General features: G+C 43.8%; 1 protein-coding gene across 1 annotated transcript; it reads right to left on the bottom strand.

Moving 5' to 3' along the window:
• Positions 1 to 21: 21 nt before the first annotated feature.
• On the bottom strand, positions 22 to 20,190 carry LOC144674077 (uncharacterized). The gene is made up of 5 exons (XM_078535599.1): positions 20,048 to 20,190; positions 19,700 to 19,969; positions 4,832 to 5,176; positions 1,662 to 1,934; positions 22 to 410 (listed from the first exon to the last, which is right to left on the bottom strand). Exons 1-5 carry the CDS (start codon positions 20,076 to 20,078, stop codon positions 22 to 24), a joined length of 1,308 nt encoding a protein of 435 aa, XP_078391725.1. The 5' UTR covers positions 20,079 to 20,190.
• Positions 20,191 to 20,716: the final 526 nt, after the last annotated feature.

The raw sequence follows: 20,716 nt of genomic DNA, 5'->3' as shown, positions 1-20,716 counted from the left end.
AACAAGAAAATCATTTAGATTTTAAACATTGACTTGATCATTGAAAACAGCAGTAACATTCTGTCTCCTACCTTTAACTGTGATTAGTTTAATGGTCACCATTTTATACTTCCCCGAAATACATGTGTAAGCTCCAGCATCATCAAACAGAATAGGGACAATCCTTACACTGAAATTCTTGCCATTAAAATTTGTCTCTGTGGGGACCAGACGATTCCCAAAGTAGGTCCTGTTTACATCGATGGGCTGAGATTTGTAAGCAGAAGCTATTTCCTTCTCTTGATTCTGAAAATAACGTGATGACCAGGTCCATTTAGTTTTAGTGGACTCAGAATGAACTTCACAAATCAGGGCGAGTTCACTGTGATCTGTGCTTGGCCGATAAAGTGTGTATTTCTTATTGTGTAAATCTGGAACAGAGAGACAGGAGACAAGGTGTTAGATTTTTATAGCTGCTGAGATGCAGATCTTCTGAATTTCCACAGGGATAAACATCACTCTCCTGGCATAAGTCAGCTGGGAGTGCAGCACTGGGACAGCGAAATTGGCCAGAAACTGGCTACTGACCCAGGCTGACTATTGTTTAAACACTGGGTCGTGGCACAAAGTCCATCTGCCCCAAACATGACCCCTCTCAATGTGATGCTGTTTCCCCAAGGGAAACAGATGTTGAACCTTGCGATTCCTGCCAGATATTTGAGGCTGCTGGGAACTGAGGATGTTGATGAGGCCTGGACACTTGTTTTGCATTAACGATTGCCTGTGTGGACAAACTACAGTGCGGATTCAGAATCAACATCATACACAAAGGCCAGATCCACTGAGTGACGGTTGTCTTGCTTGAGGCACCTTGCCAGACTGCAGGCATACTGCCATGAGAGCACTGAGGATTAAAGTGCTGCTCCTGCCCCTTGAAGACTGCTGTAGGCAGTGGAATGTTGGCGAGATGCTTGAAGAGGCTGCACCATCTCAAATCTGTGCACAAAAAAACTATGTTGCAGTTACGATCCTGTAACAGAAATGCCACCAGCTCCTGAGGATGCTGGTGTGGCCATTTGATCTTGAGTGGGGGTGTGATTCAAACAGCTTTACAATTCATTACTGGCCTTGTCTAACCAAGGAATTCTTTGATTCTTTTTCAAATGGTCTAAAGAGGTACGTGTGTGATAGGCACAAATTACCATTTAGATTAAAGTGGCCTTATTCTTACATCCCTGGGTTATGCGATCATTTATTCAGGTATCACCAGAATGTGAACATCCCGAAATGTAAACCACTCAGATCATATTTGTGAGTTACCACCTTGACTGAGAAAATGCCTCAGGAAAGAGCCTAATCTTTTACCATTATGTTGGGTGTCTTTAATTTGTTTGTATTTCTCTATCCCAGTATCGACTGGAATCACATTTTCTTTTTTGAATGAGGGATTTGATTCTTTTTTATTCAATAATGTGCATTGAAATAAACCCAGCTGGTGGGTTACATCAGTTCTTCATGTCCCCAGTTTCTATTTACACCCATGTCCCATGTTCAAGAGCAAAAACAAGGAGCACATTCTGCAGTAAAATCCCACAGTGACGTCAGTCATCACTGTACTTTCTGTGTAATAGTTTTATATGAGTAACTATTTAATATCTACTGCAAGGTAGCTCTGGACTTACCCCAATCCACATCAACATTTGTGTATCCAGTGAGAACAATGGAGTTATTTTCCTGCACTTCCCATGTATACAGATTCTGGTTTCCTGCTCCAACATGTCTGACTATCAGATAGACAGTGTTATTCAGATGGATCTCATCAGTGTTCTTCCTCCCGTTCTGCTGAGATGAGCCTCTCTGTTTCCAGTGAAGACTGACAGTATCTGAGAGCCTGGAGATGGTACAACTGAGGGTGATGTCACTGCCCATGACAGGCCTCTGGGAATCGGTTTCAACTGTAAAAGCAGATATATGAAGCTGATATTTCTCAATAAGCTGTGGAACCAATGCATTAGGAGTTTTCTTTCACGATGAACACATATAATCAGACAAATGCCAACCAGCAGTGCTTAGTGCTGACAATTAGCATTTTCTGGATAATATTCACTTGTTCCCCTTGGCTCCCTCCTCCCTCCTCTCTTCCTCTTTATGCTGCTCCAGAGACCCAGGGTAATGTTCTGGGGACCCAGGTTCGAATCCCACCATGGCAGATGGTGAAATTTGAATTCAATAGAAGTTGATGATGACCACCACCTTCTCAAGGTAATTAGGGATGGCCAAAAAAAGGCTGGACTAGCCCACATCCCGGGAAATAATGAAAGAAAAAGGTAAATATTCGAAAAATCGATGTCATCATATTCGGCCCTCACCACAAATTCCATAAGGTTGCCACCAGTTTCAATCCCCTCCAGGGTCCTTGTGTAAGTAATTTTATGATCCTAGACAAATGCTAATGTTAATAATCAGCACTACTAACCCTTAGTACATTCACTAGTTGTAATGCACAAAGCATTTTCAGCCACTTGACATGTTTAGTCAGAGATTCACTTTGGGCTGGGTGATTAATTACTGGGAAAACTGACACTGTAGTTTCCAATCCCCACTCCAAACTGCGTTCTCCAGTCACTGACTCCATTCCTCTCCCTGGCAATGGTCTGTGATTAAGCCTTTCTGTTCACAAATTGGTGTCACATTTGACCCCTGGATGAGCTTCAAACCGATATCCATATGCACAGATGAACATATGAGTTAGGAGCAGGTGTAGATCATTTGGCCTCTTGAGCCTGCTCCGCCACTCAACACTATCATTACTGAACTGATTGTGGCTTCAACGCCATTATCCTGCCTACCCCCAATATCCTTTGATTCCCTTGTTAGTCAAGAATCTATCTACCTCTGCCTTCAAGTTTTCAATGACCCTGACTCTAAGACTCTCCTGGGAACAGAGTCCCACAGAATCATGACCCTCAGAGAGAAAATGTTTCTCCTCGTCTTCGTCTAAAATGGGAAACCACTTATTTTTAAACTGTGTCGCCTGGTTCTGGTCCCTCCCACAAGTTTCCACTTTCAGCACCCACTCTGTCAAACTGTCTCAAGATCTTTCAATAAGATCGTCTCATTCTTCTAAATTCCAAGGTTTCCAGGCCCAATCTGTCCAGTCTCTCCTCATAAGATAACACCCTCATCCCGGGAATCAATCTAGTGAACATTGCTCTGAACTTCTTCTTATGAAATTATGTCCTTTCTTAAATAAGGAGACCAAAATTCATGCCGTCACTAACACTGCCCACTTCCACTTCTATATCGTTGCCCAACTTTGCTCAGGTCTCAGCTCAACAACTTCTGAAAAACTTATCCATGCATTTGTTATCTCTAGACTCAATGATTCTAATGCAGTCCTGCCTGGTCTCACACATTCTACTCTCTGTAAACTTGAGGTCATTCATGTTCGTGTCTTAACTTGCACTATGTCCCTTTCCCTATCATCCCTGTGCTCACTGATTTACATTGGCTCCCACTCAAGCAACATCTCGATTTCAAAATTCTCACCCTTGTATTCAACGTCCTCCACTGACTCACCTCTCCCAACCTGTGGAATCTTCTGTTGTCCCACAATCTTCCAAGATATCTACACTCCATGAATTCTGGTTTCTCGAACATTCCTAATTTTAATCACTCCAGCATTGATGGCCACATCTTCAGTTGCCTGGGCTCCTAAATTCTGGAAATTAACTGTCAGCGCTATGGGGATAGAGCAAGGGAATGGGACTAATTGGATTGCTCCATGGAGAGCCAGCAGAGAGTCGATGGGTGGAATGGCCACATTCTGTGCCATAAATAACTCTATGAATGTAATTTAGTTTTGCCCACCGGAGCGGGCATGATTGTGAGTGGTAGGGAGTCAGGCTGAAATATCTGCATAGGATTCCCAGTTTCAGGAAATCTGTCCCATGTAAAGTTGGAAGTGCGATGGGCACGATGCGGGATTCCCACTCCCTGACTGCAGTTTATCAAGTAGAATCATTAATGAGGCTCTTGACACCAATGATCCTAATCCCACCAGAAATCAATGGCAGCTCTCTAATTGGTGAACAGATGCTCATGCTAATAACCAATAATGTCGGGTTTGCGTGTGACCTCATTGGGGGATTCGTTGTCAGGCACTCTATGCCTGATCGAGGGACCTGGCATCATGAAGCGGGGTGGGGGGAGTGGGGGTGGGGTGTGCCAAATGCCACACCTTCTGCTTTTGCCTCAGATCGCCCCTGCCTTCAGGCAACCTTCACCACACGATCCCCATCCCTCCTCCAAACACGTGTCCAGGGATTCAGTACTGATCCTTGAGAAGTCCCAGGAAGTATTACGCTCCGGAGTGCAGTTAGGTTGGGGGTGGTATTTCCATCCCTGGGCTCGTAAATCCAGTGGAAGGCCCGATGCTTACCAATTAAGTGCCAAATGAGCACTTACTTGCATCAGTTCCCCCCCACAGGAGTGACGCGGGCCTCCCACTCATCCTCCAACTGCTGGGCAGAACCATTCGCAGGAACTAAGTCCCAGCCTATGACTCTCAACTCTAAATCTCTTGCTTTCTTCCTTTAAGACACTCCTTAAAACCTGTCTCTTTGACCAAGGTTTCAGTAGTCTGGCCAAATATCACCTTATGTGGCTCGGTGCTCCTGTGAAGCACGCTGTGTTGGTTTATGACATTAAGGGTGCTATATAATTATAGGTTGTGGTTCTTGTGATAGAACTGGAGGATAATGACATGATCCCAACATTCTGTTCAGAATATTAGTGGAATTACTCACAGAAAAACACAATTTGAACCCATTCTAGTTCTTGTGCAACTTACCTTTGATCCCAAATACTTCATACTGTTTCAGGATTTTCTTCCTGGGCTGTGTCTGGCTCCAGGTGAACATTCCCGCAAGTTTAAACGTGGGGTTTCTGATTCTCAGATTAAGGGTGCCCCAGTCCTTATGGATCCTCTGAGAAATGTCTGGTATATTAATGTACTCATCACTCCATTGCACAGCCCACCGCTGATCATCTTTGTGAAAAGTTCCCAACTGTTTTGTAGTTTGGTTCCCAGAATGTGGTCTCCATTCCCAGACAATGGAGCCATTTCCAGGATTGTCTGGTCCTTTCAATACAAAGAAACCTTCCTCATGGGAAAAATAAATATCATTCTGACTTCCTGGAAGGAAAGGGAATAAATATTTCAAAATCAGAAAGCAAATTTTAATTCCAATTTGTGTAACTGTTATTCCTGTAGACAATTCATTTTCAATAAGTTGTTATTTATGATTCAGCTCAGATGTGATATAGCACATACACACCAGGATAATGTGCTGTGTAGCTGAAAGAATGAAGGTCGTTGTTCCAAAGAAACAGTTATTATAATGGATTGTGTTTTCTCAGACTTGCTCCCAGCCATCAACCCTTTAAACAAAAGAAACATTCACATTTCCATAGCAATTTGAATGAAAAAAATTCCAAGACACTTACAAAGAGTGGAAAAAGATATGACAGGATTAAAAGAGAAAAATCTCAGCAACATCTTGCACTTATGCAGGACCATAAACATGTCAACAAGCCCTAAAGAGCTTCACAGGAGTGGTATCAAACAAAATTTGAAACTGAGTGACATGAAGAGATATCAGGGTAGATGGCCAAAAACTTAGTCAAAGAGAGAGATTATATTGAGCGTCTTAAAAGAAGGATGTGGGTAAGGAGGCAGTGCTGTTAGGAGGGGGTTCCAGAACATGGGGCCTCGGGAGCTGAAGAAACGACAGCCAATGGTGAAGCAGTTAAAATTGGTCTCTCCATTTTCGAAGAAGCCTCATATTGGACTCAAAATGTTAACTCTGTTTCTCTCTCCACGGAAGCTGCTAGAACTGCTGGGATTTTACAGCTCTTTCTGTTCTTATCTCACTTAAAATCGGGGATGTTCAAGAAGCCATAATCAGATGAGCACTCAGGAAGTTGTGGGGCTTGAGGGGATTATTTAGATGGGGGTGGTGGGGAGGCAACAGATGGGGGGGCCGATGAAGTGAATTATAATCCTAGCACTTTTTGTGACCGTTTCAGATCAGGTGTACACCCCGGATAAATACCCTCACTCAAAGTAGGGTAAGAGAGGCCCAACAGAGACTTAAATAGGTCTGAAAAAACTGATTTAACTCTCCCTGAGGGAATGGAAACACCAGAGAATATTACCGTCCTCCATATAACCATTTTAACAAGTTTTAGCTAGAATATCATAACTCAGGTTTTTTAAGGGTCCGGGCATCTCCCCTCAACCTCTCCACTGAAGTGTATATGGAGAAAGCTTTCTGAGTTTGGACACAGAAGACCATGTGAGACAATATAGTTTCTAAATGATATAAAAGTTAATAAAAGAACAGAACATGCAATTCATGTTGGATGGCAATTCGATCAAAACATTACTCGTTCTAGGACAGGTAATATAACCCCATTCCTAATATAGAGAATCCAAAACTTGTTAATGCTTCAGAGAGGGGAGATCTATCATCACTACATTGCAGCAGCTACCTTTGCCTTGAGAGAAGCTGGGGTGAATCCAATAAATTTAAAATTCTTCAGCGTTGTTCCAATATTTATACCATAAAAGAACTAAACCAGCAGGAAGCACGTTGAGCACTCATTCTGGACAGCATCCTTTGTATTTCGTCAACATCCTTCAATCAAAAAGGATATGGAGAGTTGCAGACAGTGGTGACTTCCTTGTGACACCCAGTTTCCAGGATTCAGTTAATGAGTTGACGTTCATTGTTACATTAACTTTAGAGAAACTCATCTCACATTCTTAGACTTATTTCCCTCAGCGGTCTGCTGGTATGTCAGCCAGAGAGAGACTTAAAGTGCTCCCTACAACTTACAGCATAATTACCAATTGAAATCAAACTTTTGGTTTCTCTGTCTGTGTGGGTGGGCCTCCCTCTCTGGATAACTGTTGCTAGGCAACAACACAGTTTTTTTCTCCACTCTTGTTGCCTTTAACTCTCCTTCACAAGTCATAAAAATCTCACTAGAAGTGCAGGTATATAAATAGAGCTTTAAACCTGCTGTCCCCACTCAAAAATGAAACTTGATCCCAGGTTTCACCTTTTAATCCACAAATAGAGGGATAGCTTAAACATTAAAGGTAAAACTCAAACTTAAAGATAGACGTTATCCTTAATACACTTAATTACATGCATAACTTACTTAAGTTATGTATAGTTCCGAACAATGTGCAATCATCAGCAAACAATGTGCTGCACCATTCACCACTCCTCAGATACTGAAGCAGTCCATGTCGAAATGCAGCGAGATCCAGGCTTGGGATGACAAATGGCAAGTAACATTCACGCCACACATGTGGCAGGCAGTGACCATCTCAAACAAGGGAGAATCAAACCATCACCCCTTGACATTCAATGGAATTACCATTGCTGAATCCCCCACTATCAACATCCTGAGGGTTACAATTGACCAAATATTAAACGGGATTGGCCATATAAATACTGTGGCTACAAGAGCAGGTCAGAGGCTAGGAATCCTGCGGTGAAAAATTCACCACGTGACACTCACCTCCAGGGCACAAGTCAGGAGTGTGATGGAATACTCCCCACTTGCCTGGATGAGTGCAGCTCCAACATACAAGAAGCTTGACACCATCCAGGAAAAAGCAGTCCACTTGATTGGCACCCCTTCCACAAACATTCACTCCACCACCAACCAACAGTGGCAGCAGTGGGTATCACCTGGAAGATGCACTGCAGGAACTCACCAAGGCTCCTTCAGCAACACCTTCCAAACCCATGACCACTACCATCTAGAAGGATAAGGGCAGCAGATATGTAGGAATGCCAACATCTGGAAGTTCTCCTCCAAGCCAATCACCATCCTGACTTGGAAATATATTTCTGTTCCATCACTATCGCTAGGTCAAAATCCTGGAACTCCCTCCCTAATAGCACTGTGGTTGTACCTACACCACAGGGACTACAGTGGTTCAAGAAGACAGCTCACCACCACCTTCTCAAGGGCAATTAGGGATGGGCAATAAATGCTGGCCCAGCCAGTGACACCCACATCCCGTAAATGAATTTTAAAAATGCCGATGAGCTGAGGGGACAGATGGCAGCATGATATCATTGCTATAATGGAAACTTGGTTTTAAGAGGAGCAAAAATGGCAGCTCAACATCCCTGGATATAGGGTTTTCAGGCAGGATAGAAATGGGGCCAAAAAAAGGCCGCACAGCATTATTGGTTAAAGAATCTATTACAGCTGTGAGGGGGATGATATACTAAATCAGGCTTGTCCAACATACGCTCCACAGGCTGCATGCGGCCCGTGAAGCCCCTCTATATGGGCCCTGGAGCCAGCTTTCAAAATGCCTGTCAAACAGGCAAGATTGAATGAAAGTTTCTGTGTGGAGCTGTCCTCCAATCATAGGCTGTTTCTCTCCCGCCTTGTCTGAGAGAAACAATTTGTGATTGAAGGAGCAGCAAACAGCAACGTCGGTGAGTTTGGAGTGTCATGATAGTGAAGGAAAGAAACAGAATTGCATCAGGAAATATTGGACTTTAAATATAAGACCTGAGTTTTCAACATGCACACAAGCGACTGGCTGCAATGCTGCTGGGTGACTCCCTCAGAGATAATGGAACCCCACCCTGTTGCCAGACAAGCTACTGTTAAAGACTTCCAGAAACTCATTGCTGCCCCTGGTAGAGCCAATGGGACATAATGGGAGACAAGCATCATCTCATCAAGAAATCCTGTGAGCAATGCCCAGACAGATTTGTGAATTCACTTCCCACTTGGAATATACAAAGGCGGGCTTAAAAGTGAACTGAAAAGCTGCTTTGGTATCAGTTGGTGGGTGCTCTGATAGAGAGCAAGTGCTGGAAGTTTGACTCAGGAGTAATAGCCACACACAGTACCCCTGCAAATCGCTATTTTGCAGATATCCCAATCTCTCTCTCTACCAAATCTGACACAACTGGAACCTCGAAACCGTCTATTCATCGACCGAAGTCAACTCCACTGAAGCCTCACTATTCACCTACTGGTAAAAGTTGGGAACCTCAACTACCCTAATATCAACTGAGATACGAACAGGGTAATGGGCACAGAGGGCACAAAATTCTTGAACTGCACTCAAGAGAACATTTTTAGCCAGCACGTAACAAGCCCAACGAGAGGGAGTACAATTCTAGATTTAGTCTTAGCAAGTGGAGCTGGGTAAGTGGATGAAGTAGCAGTGGGTGACCATTTTGGAGATAGTGACCATAATACAGCTAGATTTAGCATAATTATGGAAAAGGATAAAGATAGAACAGGAGCTAAAGTTCTAATTTGAGGAAAAACATATTTTATGAGAGGTGATCTGGCAAAAGTGGACTAGGTACAATTACTTGAAGGCAAATCAGTGACAGACCAGTGGGAGACATTTGTGGTAATCTGAGGTGCAATACACCTTTAAGAGAATGTGAGCAAATTAACAACATGACTGGATTACCTCATTGCTGTGTAGCGCGGGCTATAATGTTAATCAGTAGTTTAGAACAAGGTCTGGTTGGAGAAGCACACATTGTGTTCATGCTCTGTTACTTGTGTTAATAAACAGCATGTGCTTCATCTTACATTGGTCTCTGCGTCTGCAGTATCTTGTTTACCAACTCACTCACCAGTCGATAGTCATGCTACCATGCTCGCTGAGCAAAGCAACCTGACAGAGAAGGAACATAACAACTAGCGATGAGGCAAAACACGACCAGTCAATGATACCAAAGAAAGCCATGAAAATTAAACAGAAGTGAATCAGCCTTACCTTGCAAGGTGATTGTAAACACAGTGTTCACCATATTTATAAAAATTACCTCCCTCCACTATGCCACAGTTTGGCCATTTTGAACCATTTGATCAGACCACCAATGACTGGCCACATTATATTGAATGCCCTGCATTCTTCTTTTTGGCCAATGATATATTGGGGGAGGAGAAGAGGCGAGCAACCCTCTAATCGACATGTGGCAGTAAAACAAATGACCTAATTCATAGTCTAATGGCACTCAATGCCTCAGATTACAAGAGCTTTGATGAGTTGGTAAATCTTGTGAAAAGCCACTTTTAACCGAAACCCTCGGTAACAACGCGGTGTTTTAAATTTAATTCAAGGTGTCGCACCCCTGGAGAGACAGTTGCTTGCTATGTAGCAGCCTTAAAACAACTGATAGGGCACTGTGAGTTGAGGATGTTGATTAACAACATGTTAAGAGACTGGTTAGTATGTGGGATTATTGAAAACACCATTCAAAAAGGGTTGTTGAGGTCAGAAACAAATTGAGACTTCAGCAAGGCGCTGGAGTTTGCGCTCGTAATGGAGAGCGTAGTCAGGGATTCAGAAACAATCAAGGGAGCACAAAATGGGGCCGTCCTTCACACCGGGAGGAAAGTATCAGTCAGAAAAGGCGGGGAAGCACAGGGCTGTGCGGAAAGTTGGGAAACAGCCACCATTAACAGACCAGCAAAAAGCAATAGTTTAACAGAGAAAACCAACAATAGTAACAGGCAGACATGGAACCAGACAGCCTGCAAGCGAATGACAATTTAAAAGAATCGAGTGTATCTTCTGCCATCGTAATGGACACATTATGCGATATTGTAAAGATAGATTAAGACAAAACTTTAAGCAGAAAGGTAGAAATCGTGAAATCCACATAATAGATGGACCAGAAGAAACAGAGTCAGGTATTTAATCACTACACAACTTAAAAATGGGTAAAACAGAGCCAATCTACGTGACAGTGGAAGTCAACGGGAAACCCATCCGAATGGAGGTGGATACAGGGGCATCCACGACAGTTATAGGGGAACATACGTCCAAATATCTGAATGGAGGAGACCACTCACTAAATCTGGAACATTCAGATGCTAAATTAAAGACGTATACTGGTGAAGACCTATGACTGAGAGGTATATGTGAGTTTCCATTCCAGTATGGAAGTTAGTCAGTTAATTTACCACTAATAGCGGTAGCAGGGGACGGTCCATGTCCAGTTGATCGCAACTGGCTTAAGAAAAAAAAATTGGACTGGACCGAGATTTTTCAACTCAGAATGGAAGACTTGCAAGAATTATTCCAGCAATATGCCTCTGTTTTCATGGAAGAGATTGGGAAGATTCAGGGGCTAGAAGCTAAATCGACGAGGATCCTGGGGCAACCCCCAGATTCTTGAAGGCAAGGCCAGTCCCCTATACATTACGAGAAAAAGTGATGTCGAATTAGACAGGCTGGAAAGGTTGGGAACAAAAACAGAAATGCCTGAAAAATTCAGCAGGTCTGGCATCATCGGCAGAGAAGAGCAAAGTTGACGTTTCGAGTCCTCATGACCCTTCAACAGAACTAAGTAGAAATAGGAAAGGGTTGAAATATAAGCTGGTTTTAGTTGGTGGGGGGTGGGGGGGTGGGGGGAAGTAGTGTGGGGGGGTGGGGGGGGGTTGTTGGGACAAGCAAGCAGTAATAGGAGGAGATAACCAAAATATGTCACAGACAAAAGAACAAAGAGGTGTTGAAGGTAGTGATATTATCTAAAAGAATGTGCTAATTAAGATTGGAGAGCAGGACAAGCAAGGTAGCTCTAGTGGGGGTGGGGTGAAATAAACCATGGGTGGAATACATTTAAAAATAATGGAAATAGGTGGGAAAAGAAAAATCTACATAAATTATTGGAAAAAACAAAAGGGAGGGGGAAGAAATGCAAAGCGGGTGGGGATGGAGGAGGGAGTTCAAGATCTAAAGTTGTTGAACTCAATATTCAGTCCAGAAGGATGTAAAGTGCCTAGTCAGAAGATGAGGTGCTGTTCCTCCAGTTTGCGTTGAGCTTCACTGGAACAATGCAGCAAGCCAAGGACAGACATGTGGGCAAGAGAGCAGGGTGGAGTGTTAAAATGGCAAGCGACAGGGAGGTCTGGGTCATGCTTGCCTCTTGGGATTTTGTGACTATCAACACACACAGGTGGTTACACCAACAGCCGGAGTCTCATTGGATTGTGCCATTTTCCAACGGACAATGGAAAATTTCCCACAAGGTTTGCCCCATGTTGTGCTTTATCTCGATGATGTCCTAGTAACAGGACTAACTTATGAGGAACACCTGCCTAACCTGGAAGAGGCATGGAAGTGTTTCTCACAAGCCGGAGTACATTTGAAAAGAGAAAGGTGTATTTTCCAAGCAAAAAAAGTGGTTTACCTGGGCAGGGCCTTCGCCCAGTAGGAGACAAGGTGAGAGCTACTCGGGAGGCGCCAGCACGGATAAACGCCATAGAACTCGAGTTCTGCTTGGAAATGATTAACTATTATGGCCGTTTTCTCCCAAATGTGTCAACAGTACTGGCCCCAATGTACAGTTTACTCAAGAAAAACCACAGGTGGACTTGGCAAGGTCCACAAGGACAGGCTTTTATGACAGTAAAGCAGTGACTACATTCATCGGCCCTGATGGTACATTTCGACACAAAGAAAGAAATAATTTGACCTGCGATGCATCCCCTTAAGGCGCAGGGGCAGGACTCTCCCACCGGATGGCTGATGGCTCTGAAAGGCCCATTGGTTATGTCTCAAGTTCAAATCAGCGTTGCAGAATGAAGATACTAACAAATAGAATAAAAGGGCTTATCCATTGTATTTGGCATTAAGATGTTCCACCAATGCATCCATGGTTGCCACTTCACCATTGTATCCAATCACAAGCCATTACTAGGCTTGTTCGGGGAAGATAAGGTAATACCCCCAATTGCTTCTGCACACATCCAAATGTGGGCACTGATCCTAGCTGTTTACAAATATACTTTTATCCACCAGCCGGGAAGCCAGATTGCAAATGCTGACTCACTGAGCTGATTACCTCTAAAAGACAGCAATGTGAATGTCCCAATTCCTCAAGAGATTGTCTTGTTATTAAACTTTCTGGATTCGTCACCAGTACATGCCAAATAAATAAGAGAGTGGACAGACCATGACCCAGTTTTGTCTCACGTAAGGGAACAAGTCTTACAGGGATGGTCTAACGATCCAAAGTCTGATGAACTGACAGGCTGTCCCTGACTTCCCTTGTCAGCCATGGTTGCCTCGTCCTCCCTTTAGTATGCTTCTTCTTCCTAGGGATGAATTTTTGCTGTGTCTCACAAATTACTCCCAGGAACTCCTGCCATTGCTGTTCCACTGCCTTTCCTGCTAGGCTCATCTCCCAGTGAATTCTGGCCAGCTCCTCCCTCATGCCTCTATAGTTGCCTTTATTCTACTGTAATACCGTTACATCTGATTCCAGCTTTTTCCTCTCAAATTGCAGGATAAATTCTATCGTATTATGGTCACTTCCTCCTAAGGGTTCCTTCACCTTAAGCTCCCTTATCAAATCTGCCTCATTACACATCACTCAATCTAGAATTGCCTGTTCCCTAGTGGGCTCCACCACAAGCTGCTCCAAAAAGCCATCTCGTAGACATTCCACAAATCTCTTTTCTTGTATGAGCTTTTTCTTCCCCCCTTGTAACTGCTTTAAACTGTGGCAGACTGCATGTATGGCGCTGCATAGGCTTAGCTAAGCTGGTAACTCTTGCTTCACAGTGGAAAGGTCGCGGAGTTTATCAGTGTTCAAGCTCAAGATCTAGGCTGACTCCAATGTTGGAGGTGTTATCCTTCGTTTGAATTGCTAAACCGAGCCCCCGGTCTGCCAGCAGAAGTGAATGTGAAAGATCCCAAGGTGGTATTTGAAAAGAGTCAACCTAGTGACCAATATTCAGCCCTTGTCCAGTGGTACTGAAACACCCTCTTAACTGCGCCTTACCAGTTTCTCATTTACTTAGTGAACTTTTGAACGATAAAGTATTGTATAAACACAAGTATTATTTCACATTATAGAGGTTGCCGTTGCTTGGATTATGGGTAGTTACCAATTAGATATGTTCTGGTTTCCACTGTGCTGGCTTCAGAAGATTTGGTCATATTGTATTTTATTCAATGCTCTTAACTGAACTAAACCAATGTTGATTTTTGCACAACTTTTTCCAAATATTTAATTGCCAACAACATGTGCTTCATAAATTTTAAGAAATAACTTGCACGTGATGAGGATGCTACAAGTTAAACTGGATGCAGCAGTGTGATCATTGTGGCAAGTTGCTGAGTGATACACTCTCTCAGAAGGTTGTGGGGTTCGGGACCTACTCCAGGGACTTGAGCACATAATCAAGGCTGACACTCCAGTGCAGTACAGGGGGGAGTGCTGCACTGTCAGAGGTGGACGTAACAGATCTCATGGCACTATTTGAAGAAGAACAGGGGAGTTCGCCCTGCTGGCCTGGCCAATATTTTACTCTTACCTTCAAAATAGCCTAACTGGCCATTTGTCATACTGATGTTTGTGAGACCTGACTGCACAAATTGACTGCTACATTTCCTTACACAACACTAGTAACTGTACTTCAAAAGCAGTTCATTGGCTGCGAAGTACATTGGGATGCCTTGTGAATGTGAAAGGTGCTATATAAATGCAAGAACTTTCTTTCATTGAATCAGACTAGTCAGAAAAGTAAAAGCCCATGGGGTACAGGGGGATGTGGCAAGTTGAATCCAAAATTGGCTCAATGGCAGGAATCAAAGGGAAACGATTGACAGGTGTTTTTGTGAATGGAAACAGGTTTCCAGTGACATTCCACAGGACTCAGTGTTGGGACCCTTGCTGTTTGTGTTACATATTAGTGGTTTGGACTTAAGTGTGGGAGGCATGTTTGGGAAATTTGCAGATGACACAAAAATCGGTTGCGTAGCTGACACTGAAGAGGATAGCTGTGGATTTCAAAATGATATTCATGGTTTGATTGAGTGGGTGGAAAAGTGTCAAATGGAATTCAGTCGCGAGAAGTGTGATGTAATGCATTTTGGGAGGACAAACAAATCAAGAGAATACACAATAAATGGGAAGTTATTGAGAGGGGTTAAGGAAGTGAGAGACCTTGGAGTGCATGTCCACAGGTCCCTGAAGGTTTCACGACAGTAAAGAAGTGCCATAAGAGTCTAATAATTTTCATAACTTTTCTAGTTCATTGTAAAGTGGATTTATGAGAGTTTGTGTTCTTCTGTCTCTGTGTGTGATTTAGTTATATTTTGTAGCTAAGCAGGAGTTGTTATAGCAGTAATTTGTAGTTCTATGTATGTGCTTCAAATCTTCTCTTTTGTAAATAAATATTTTAATTTTAGTTTAAAAAAAAATCTCTCAAATCTTGGTGGACTTATTACTTCTGAATTTAGTGCACGTGTCGCGAAATAAATACAAATTGCAAAATGGTTGTGAGAGCGCGATCAAGATTCATTCGTGGAATTGATCCACCTGGCACATATCATCTGCTGCATGATAACAGAAGCCATGTGGAATGCTTTCTTTACTAGATGAGGTATGGAATACAAAAGCAGGAATGTAATGCTGAAACTGTATAACATGCTGGTTAGGCCCCAGTCATACTAACGCAATCGTACCTGAGAGGTAAGGTACCAGACACCCCCATCACCATCCCTGGGTATGTCTTGTCCCACCGGCAGGACAAATCAAGCAGAGGTGGCGGCAACGGTCAGAGGGTGTTGCCCGGGGAGTCCTCAGCATTGTCCCTGGACTTCCATGAAGTCTCATGGCATGAGGGCAAGGAACCTCCTGTTGCTTACCATGTACCATAGGGGGGGCCTCAACTAATGAATCAGTACTTGTCCATGTTGAACACCACTTGGAGGAAGCACTGAGGGTGGCAAGGGCACAGAATGCACTCTGTGAGTGGCTCGGCAGCAACATACAGACCGAGCTGGCTGAGTCTGGAAGGATATAGCTGCTAGACTGGGTCTGCTGCAGGTGGCGAGGGAACCAACGAGGGAAAAATATGCTTGACATCATCTTCACCAACCTGCTTTCCGCAGATGCATCTGTCCATGAAAGTATCAGTTTGAGTGACCACTGCACAGTCCTTGTGGAAAGGAGGTCCTGTCTTCATTTTGAGGGGGCACTACATCGTGTTGTGTGGCACTACCACTGTGGTAAATGGGATAGATTTCATACGGATCTAGCAGCTCAAGACTGAGCATCAATGAGGCACTGTGAGCCACCAGCAGCAGCAGAATTATACTCAACCACAATCTGTAACCTCATAGCCCGGAATATCCCCCACTCTGCCATTACCGCCAAGCCAGGGGATCAACACTGGTTCAATGAAGAGTGCAGGAGGGCATCCTACGAACAGCATGAGGCATACCAAAAAATGAGCTGTCAACCTGGTGAAGCTATAACAAGGAATATTACCAAAGAACATAAGCAGCAAGCAATAAGCTAAGGAATACTACATCCAATGGATCAGATCTAAGCTCTGCAGTCCTGCCACATCCCGTCGTGTATGGTGGATTAACAACTCACTGGAGGAGGAGGAGCCTCCACAATTATCCCCATCCTCAATGATGGAGGAGCCCAGCACATCAGTGCAAAAGATAAGACTGAAGTATTTGCAACCATCTTCAACCAGAAGTGCAGAGTGGTTGATGCATTTTGGCCTCTGCCAGAGATCCCCAGCATCACAGGATCAAGTCGTCAGCCAATTCAATTCACTCCATGTGATATCAAGAAACAGCTGAAGGCACAGGATAGTGCAAAATCTATGGGCCCTGACAAAAATTCAGGCAATCGTACTGAAGACTTGTGCTCAAGAATTTGCTGCGCACCGAGCCAAGCTGTTTCAGTATAGCTACAACTCTGGCATCTACCTGGCAATGTGGAAAATTGGCCAAGTATGTCCTGTACCCAAAAAGCAGGACAAATCCAACCTGGCCAATTTCCACACCATCAGTCTACTCTTTAACATCAGCAAAGTGATGGAAGGGGACATCAAGAGTGCTATTAAGCGGTACTTGCTTAGCAATAACCTACTCATTAACGCTTATTTTGTGTTCCGCCAGTGCTGCTCAGATCCTGACATCATTACAGACTTGGTTCAAACCTGGACAAAAGTGCTGAGCTCCAGAGGTGAGGTGAAAGTGATTGCCCTTGACACCAAGGCAGCATTTGACCAATTGTGGCATCAAGGATCCCTAGCAAAACTTGGGTCAATGGTAATCGGAGGGAAAACTCTCTGCTCGTTGGTGTCATAACTCGCACAAAGGAAGATGGTTTTGGTTGTTGGAAGTTCATCATCTCAGTTCCCGAACATCACTGCAGGAGTTCCTCAGGGTAGTGTCTCATCCCCACCATCTTCCGCTGCTTCTTAAATGACCTTCCTTTTTAAAAATTCAGTCATGGGATATGGGCCTCGCTTGGTGGTCCAGCAATTATTGCCCAAACCCTAGTTGCCCTTGAGAAGGTGGTGGTGAGCTGCCTTCTTGAACTGTTGCAGTCCATGTGGTGTAGGTACACTCACAGTGCTGTTAGGAAGGGAGCTCCACGATATTGACCCAGTGACAGTGAAGGAACGGCGATATATTTCCAAGTCAGGATGGTGAGTGACTTGGAGGGGAACCTCCAGGTGGTGGTGTTCCCATCCATCTGCTGCTCTTGTTCTCCTAGGTGTTAGTGGTCATGGGTTTGGAAGGTGCTGTCAAAGGAGTCTTGGTGAATTCCTGCAGTGCATCTTGTAGATGGTACACACTGCTGCTACTATGCGTCGGTGGTGGAGGGAGTGAATATTTGTGAATGTATTGCCAATCAAGCGGACTGCTTTGTGCTGGATGGTGTCCAGCTCCTTCAGTGTTGTGGGAGCTGCGCTCATCCAGGCAAGTGGGGTGTATTCCATCACACACCTGACTTGTGCCTTGTAGATGGTGGACAGGCTTTGGGGAGTTAGGAGATTAGTTACTCGTTGCACGATTCCTAGCCTATGACCTGCTTTTGTAGCCACAGTATTTATATGGCTAATCCAGTTCAGTTTGTGGTCAATGGTAACCCCCAGGATATTGATAGTGGAGGATTCAGTGATGGTATTACCATTGAACATCAATGGGCGATGGTTGGATTCTCTATTGTTGGAGATGGTCATTGCCTGACACTTGTGAGGTGCGAATGTTATTTGCCAGTTGTCAGCCCAAGCCTTGGTATTGCCCAGGACTTTCTGCGTTTGGACATGGACTGCTTCCATATCTGAGGAGTCACGAATAGTGCTGAACATTGTGCAATCATCAGCTAACATCCCCACTTCTGACCTTATGATGGAAGGAAGGTCATTGATGGAACAGCTGAGGGTGGTTCAGCCCAGGACACTACCCTGAGGAACTCCTGCCGTGATGTCCTGGAACTGAGATAACTGACCTCCAGCAACCACAACCATCTTCCTTTGTGCTAGGTATGACTCCAATAGTGAAGAGTTTCCCCCCTGATTCCCATTGACTCCAGTTTTATAGGGGCTCCTTGATGCCACACTCGGTCAAATGCTGCTTTGATGTCAAGGACAGTCAGACTCAGCTCCCCTTGGGAGTTCAGCTCTTTTGTCCATGTTTGAACCAAGGTTGCAGTGCGGTCAGGAGCTGAGTGGCCCTGGTGGAACCCAAACTGGGCGTCAGTGAGTAGGTTATTGCTAATCAAGTGCCGCTTGATAGCACTGTTAATGACCCCTTCCATTACCTTACTGATGATCGAGAGTGGACTGAATGGGCCGGTAATTGGCCGGGTTGGATTTATCCTGCTTTTTGTGTACAGGACATACCAGGACAATTTTCCAAATAGCCTGGTAGATGCCAGTGTAGGAGCTGTACTGGAACAGTTTGGGTAGGGGTGCGGCAAGTTCTGGAGCACAAGTCTTCAGTACTATTGCAGGAATATTGTCAGTGCCCATAGCCTTTGAAGTATCCAGTGCCATCAGCTGTTTCTTGATATCACCTGGAGTAAATCAGATTGGCTGAAGACTGGCATTTGAGATGCTGGGGACCTCCAGAGGAGACTGAGATGGATCATCCACTCGGCATTTGTGGCTGAAGATTGTTTCGAATGTTTCAGCTTTATCTTTTGCACTGTTGTGCTGGGCTCCTCCATCATTGAGGATGGGGATATATGTGGAGCCTCCTCTGCCATTGAGTTGTTTAATTGTCCACCATCATTCACAAATGGATGTTGCAGGAAGCAGAGCTTAGATCTGATCCACTGGTTGTAGCCCTCATGTCAAACATGATATTTGTGTTCAAATCCTGGAGTGAGTTACACTCACAAAGAACTCTCCCTCAGTTAGAACGAGAGTGATGAGGTTCAGATGTTTCCAGGATCAGCTGAGGCAGAGAGAGAAGAAGAGATTCTCTGAGTCTGAGGAATGGAGAGTTTCAATTTCAATGTTTGCAGCACAGAATAAGATCTGGTGTGATCACGTTGGGCATTCAGTCTCAGAATTCGGATTCACTCTGGGTTTGAAAACCATTGAAAATGGCTCCATTTTGCTGTTAGAAATAAATGCTTCCTCTGTCTCAGTGAGTTTACCAAGAATGGAGTTGAGGTGCACAAAGCAGAATTTTCCCAGTTTGATCCCAGGCTGTGCTGAGTGACCTCAGGGTAAATTTTCTGATGCTCGACATCACTGTAGAGCCTCAACCACAGGAGATAAAGGCTCACTTTTTACTGGCAATAAGACCAATAAGTGACAACAATTTTCTATCAAGAGTATAAATATAAAGAGCAAACCCTGAATCACTTACCGCTGGGTTCCAGATAGTACGGGGCAGAAACCTGGGGCTTGTTTTCATGAAACAAAACACAAATCCACTTCCCTCCACCTCTCTCAGCTTTCAGAATAATCAGTTTCAGTGATTTCTCTTCCCTATTCCGTCCATTCAATGTTTTCTCTACAACAGTTTTGCCATCACTATCGATCCAAACAAGTCTCATTGATTCAGTGACATCAGAGACAGAGCAGGTCAGGGTAACGGTGTCTCCCTCAGTCACTGCATCAGATGGTTCAGCTGTCACTGTGTAAACAAGAAAATAACTTACATTTTAAACACTGACTTGATCATTGAAAACAGCAGCAACATTCTGTCTCCTACCTTTAACTGTGATTAGTGTAATGGTCACCATTTCACTTGATCCCAGAGAACATTTATAAACTCCAGCATCTTCAAACAGAACAGGGACAATCCTCACACTGAAGTTCACACCATTAAAATTTGCCTCTGTGGGGACCAGTCGATTCTCAAAGTGGACACTGTTTACATTGATGACCTGGGAACTTGATACAGATGCTATTGTTTCCTCCAAAATTAGAAGATGATGTGACGTCCAACTCCATGCGGCAGAGTGAAAATTACTCTTATAATCACCATAACAAATCAGGTAGAGTTCACTGTGATCTGTGCCTGATCGATAAAGAGTGTAACTCTTCCCATATAAATCTGTAATAGAGCGACAGAGAACAATGTGTTAGAATTTTAGAATGTGGAGGTACAGAAAACAGTAAAAATAATTAATAATCATAACTTTGCAAAAATATTTTGTGCTTTGATCATCTAAACTTTGTTTCATCACACTATTGTCAAAGATAAGAGTTGTTTAAACATTGTAAATTGGCTGAATTCAAAATGAAAAATAAATAGATTGTTCTGAAAATAAAGAAAAACCTTTTTAAGTTTTAACATTTTATTTGGCTATGAACGACACTATGACATCACATGCCCAAATATTATGAGGTTCTGCCAACAACATCGAGTTCTGCTGAT

The sequence above is a fragment of the Cetorhinus maximus genome, unplaced genomic scaffold (genome assembly GCF_964194155.1).
Source record: "Cetorhinus maximus unplaced genomic scaffold, sCetMax3.hap1.1 HAP1_SCAFFOLD_550, whole genome shotgun sequence".
NCBI classification, from domain to species: Eukaryota; Metazoa; Chordata; class Chondrichthyes; order Lamniformes; family Cetorhinidae; genus Cetorhinus; species Cetorhinus maximus.
This window is presented reverse-complemented; position numbering and strand designations above follow the sequence as displayed.

Bases quoted from the DNA above. Each gene is read 5' to 3' on its own strand.
- LOC144674077 (XM_078535599.1), bottom strand. From the start codon at position 20,078: ATGGTGACCATTACACTAATCACAGTTAAAG. The intron at 19,970-20,047 runs GTAGGAGACAGA...TTGTTTACACAG, and splicing joins TACACTAATCACAGTTAAAG to TGACAGCTGAACCATCTGAT. The intron at 5,177-19,699 runs GTAAGTGATTCA...CTTTCCTTCCAG, and splicing joins GTACTATCTGGAACCCAGCG to GAAGTCAGAATGATATTTAT.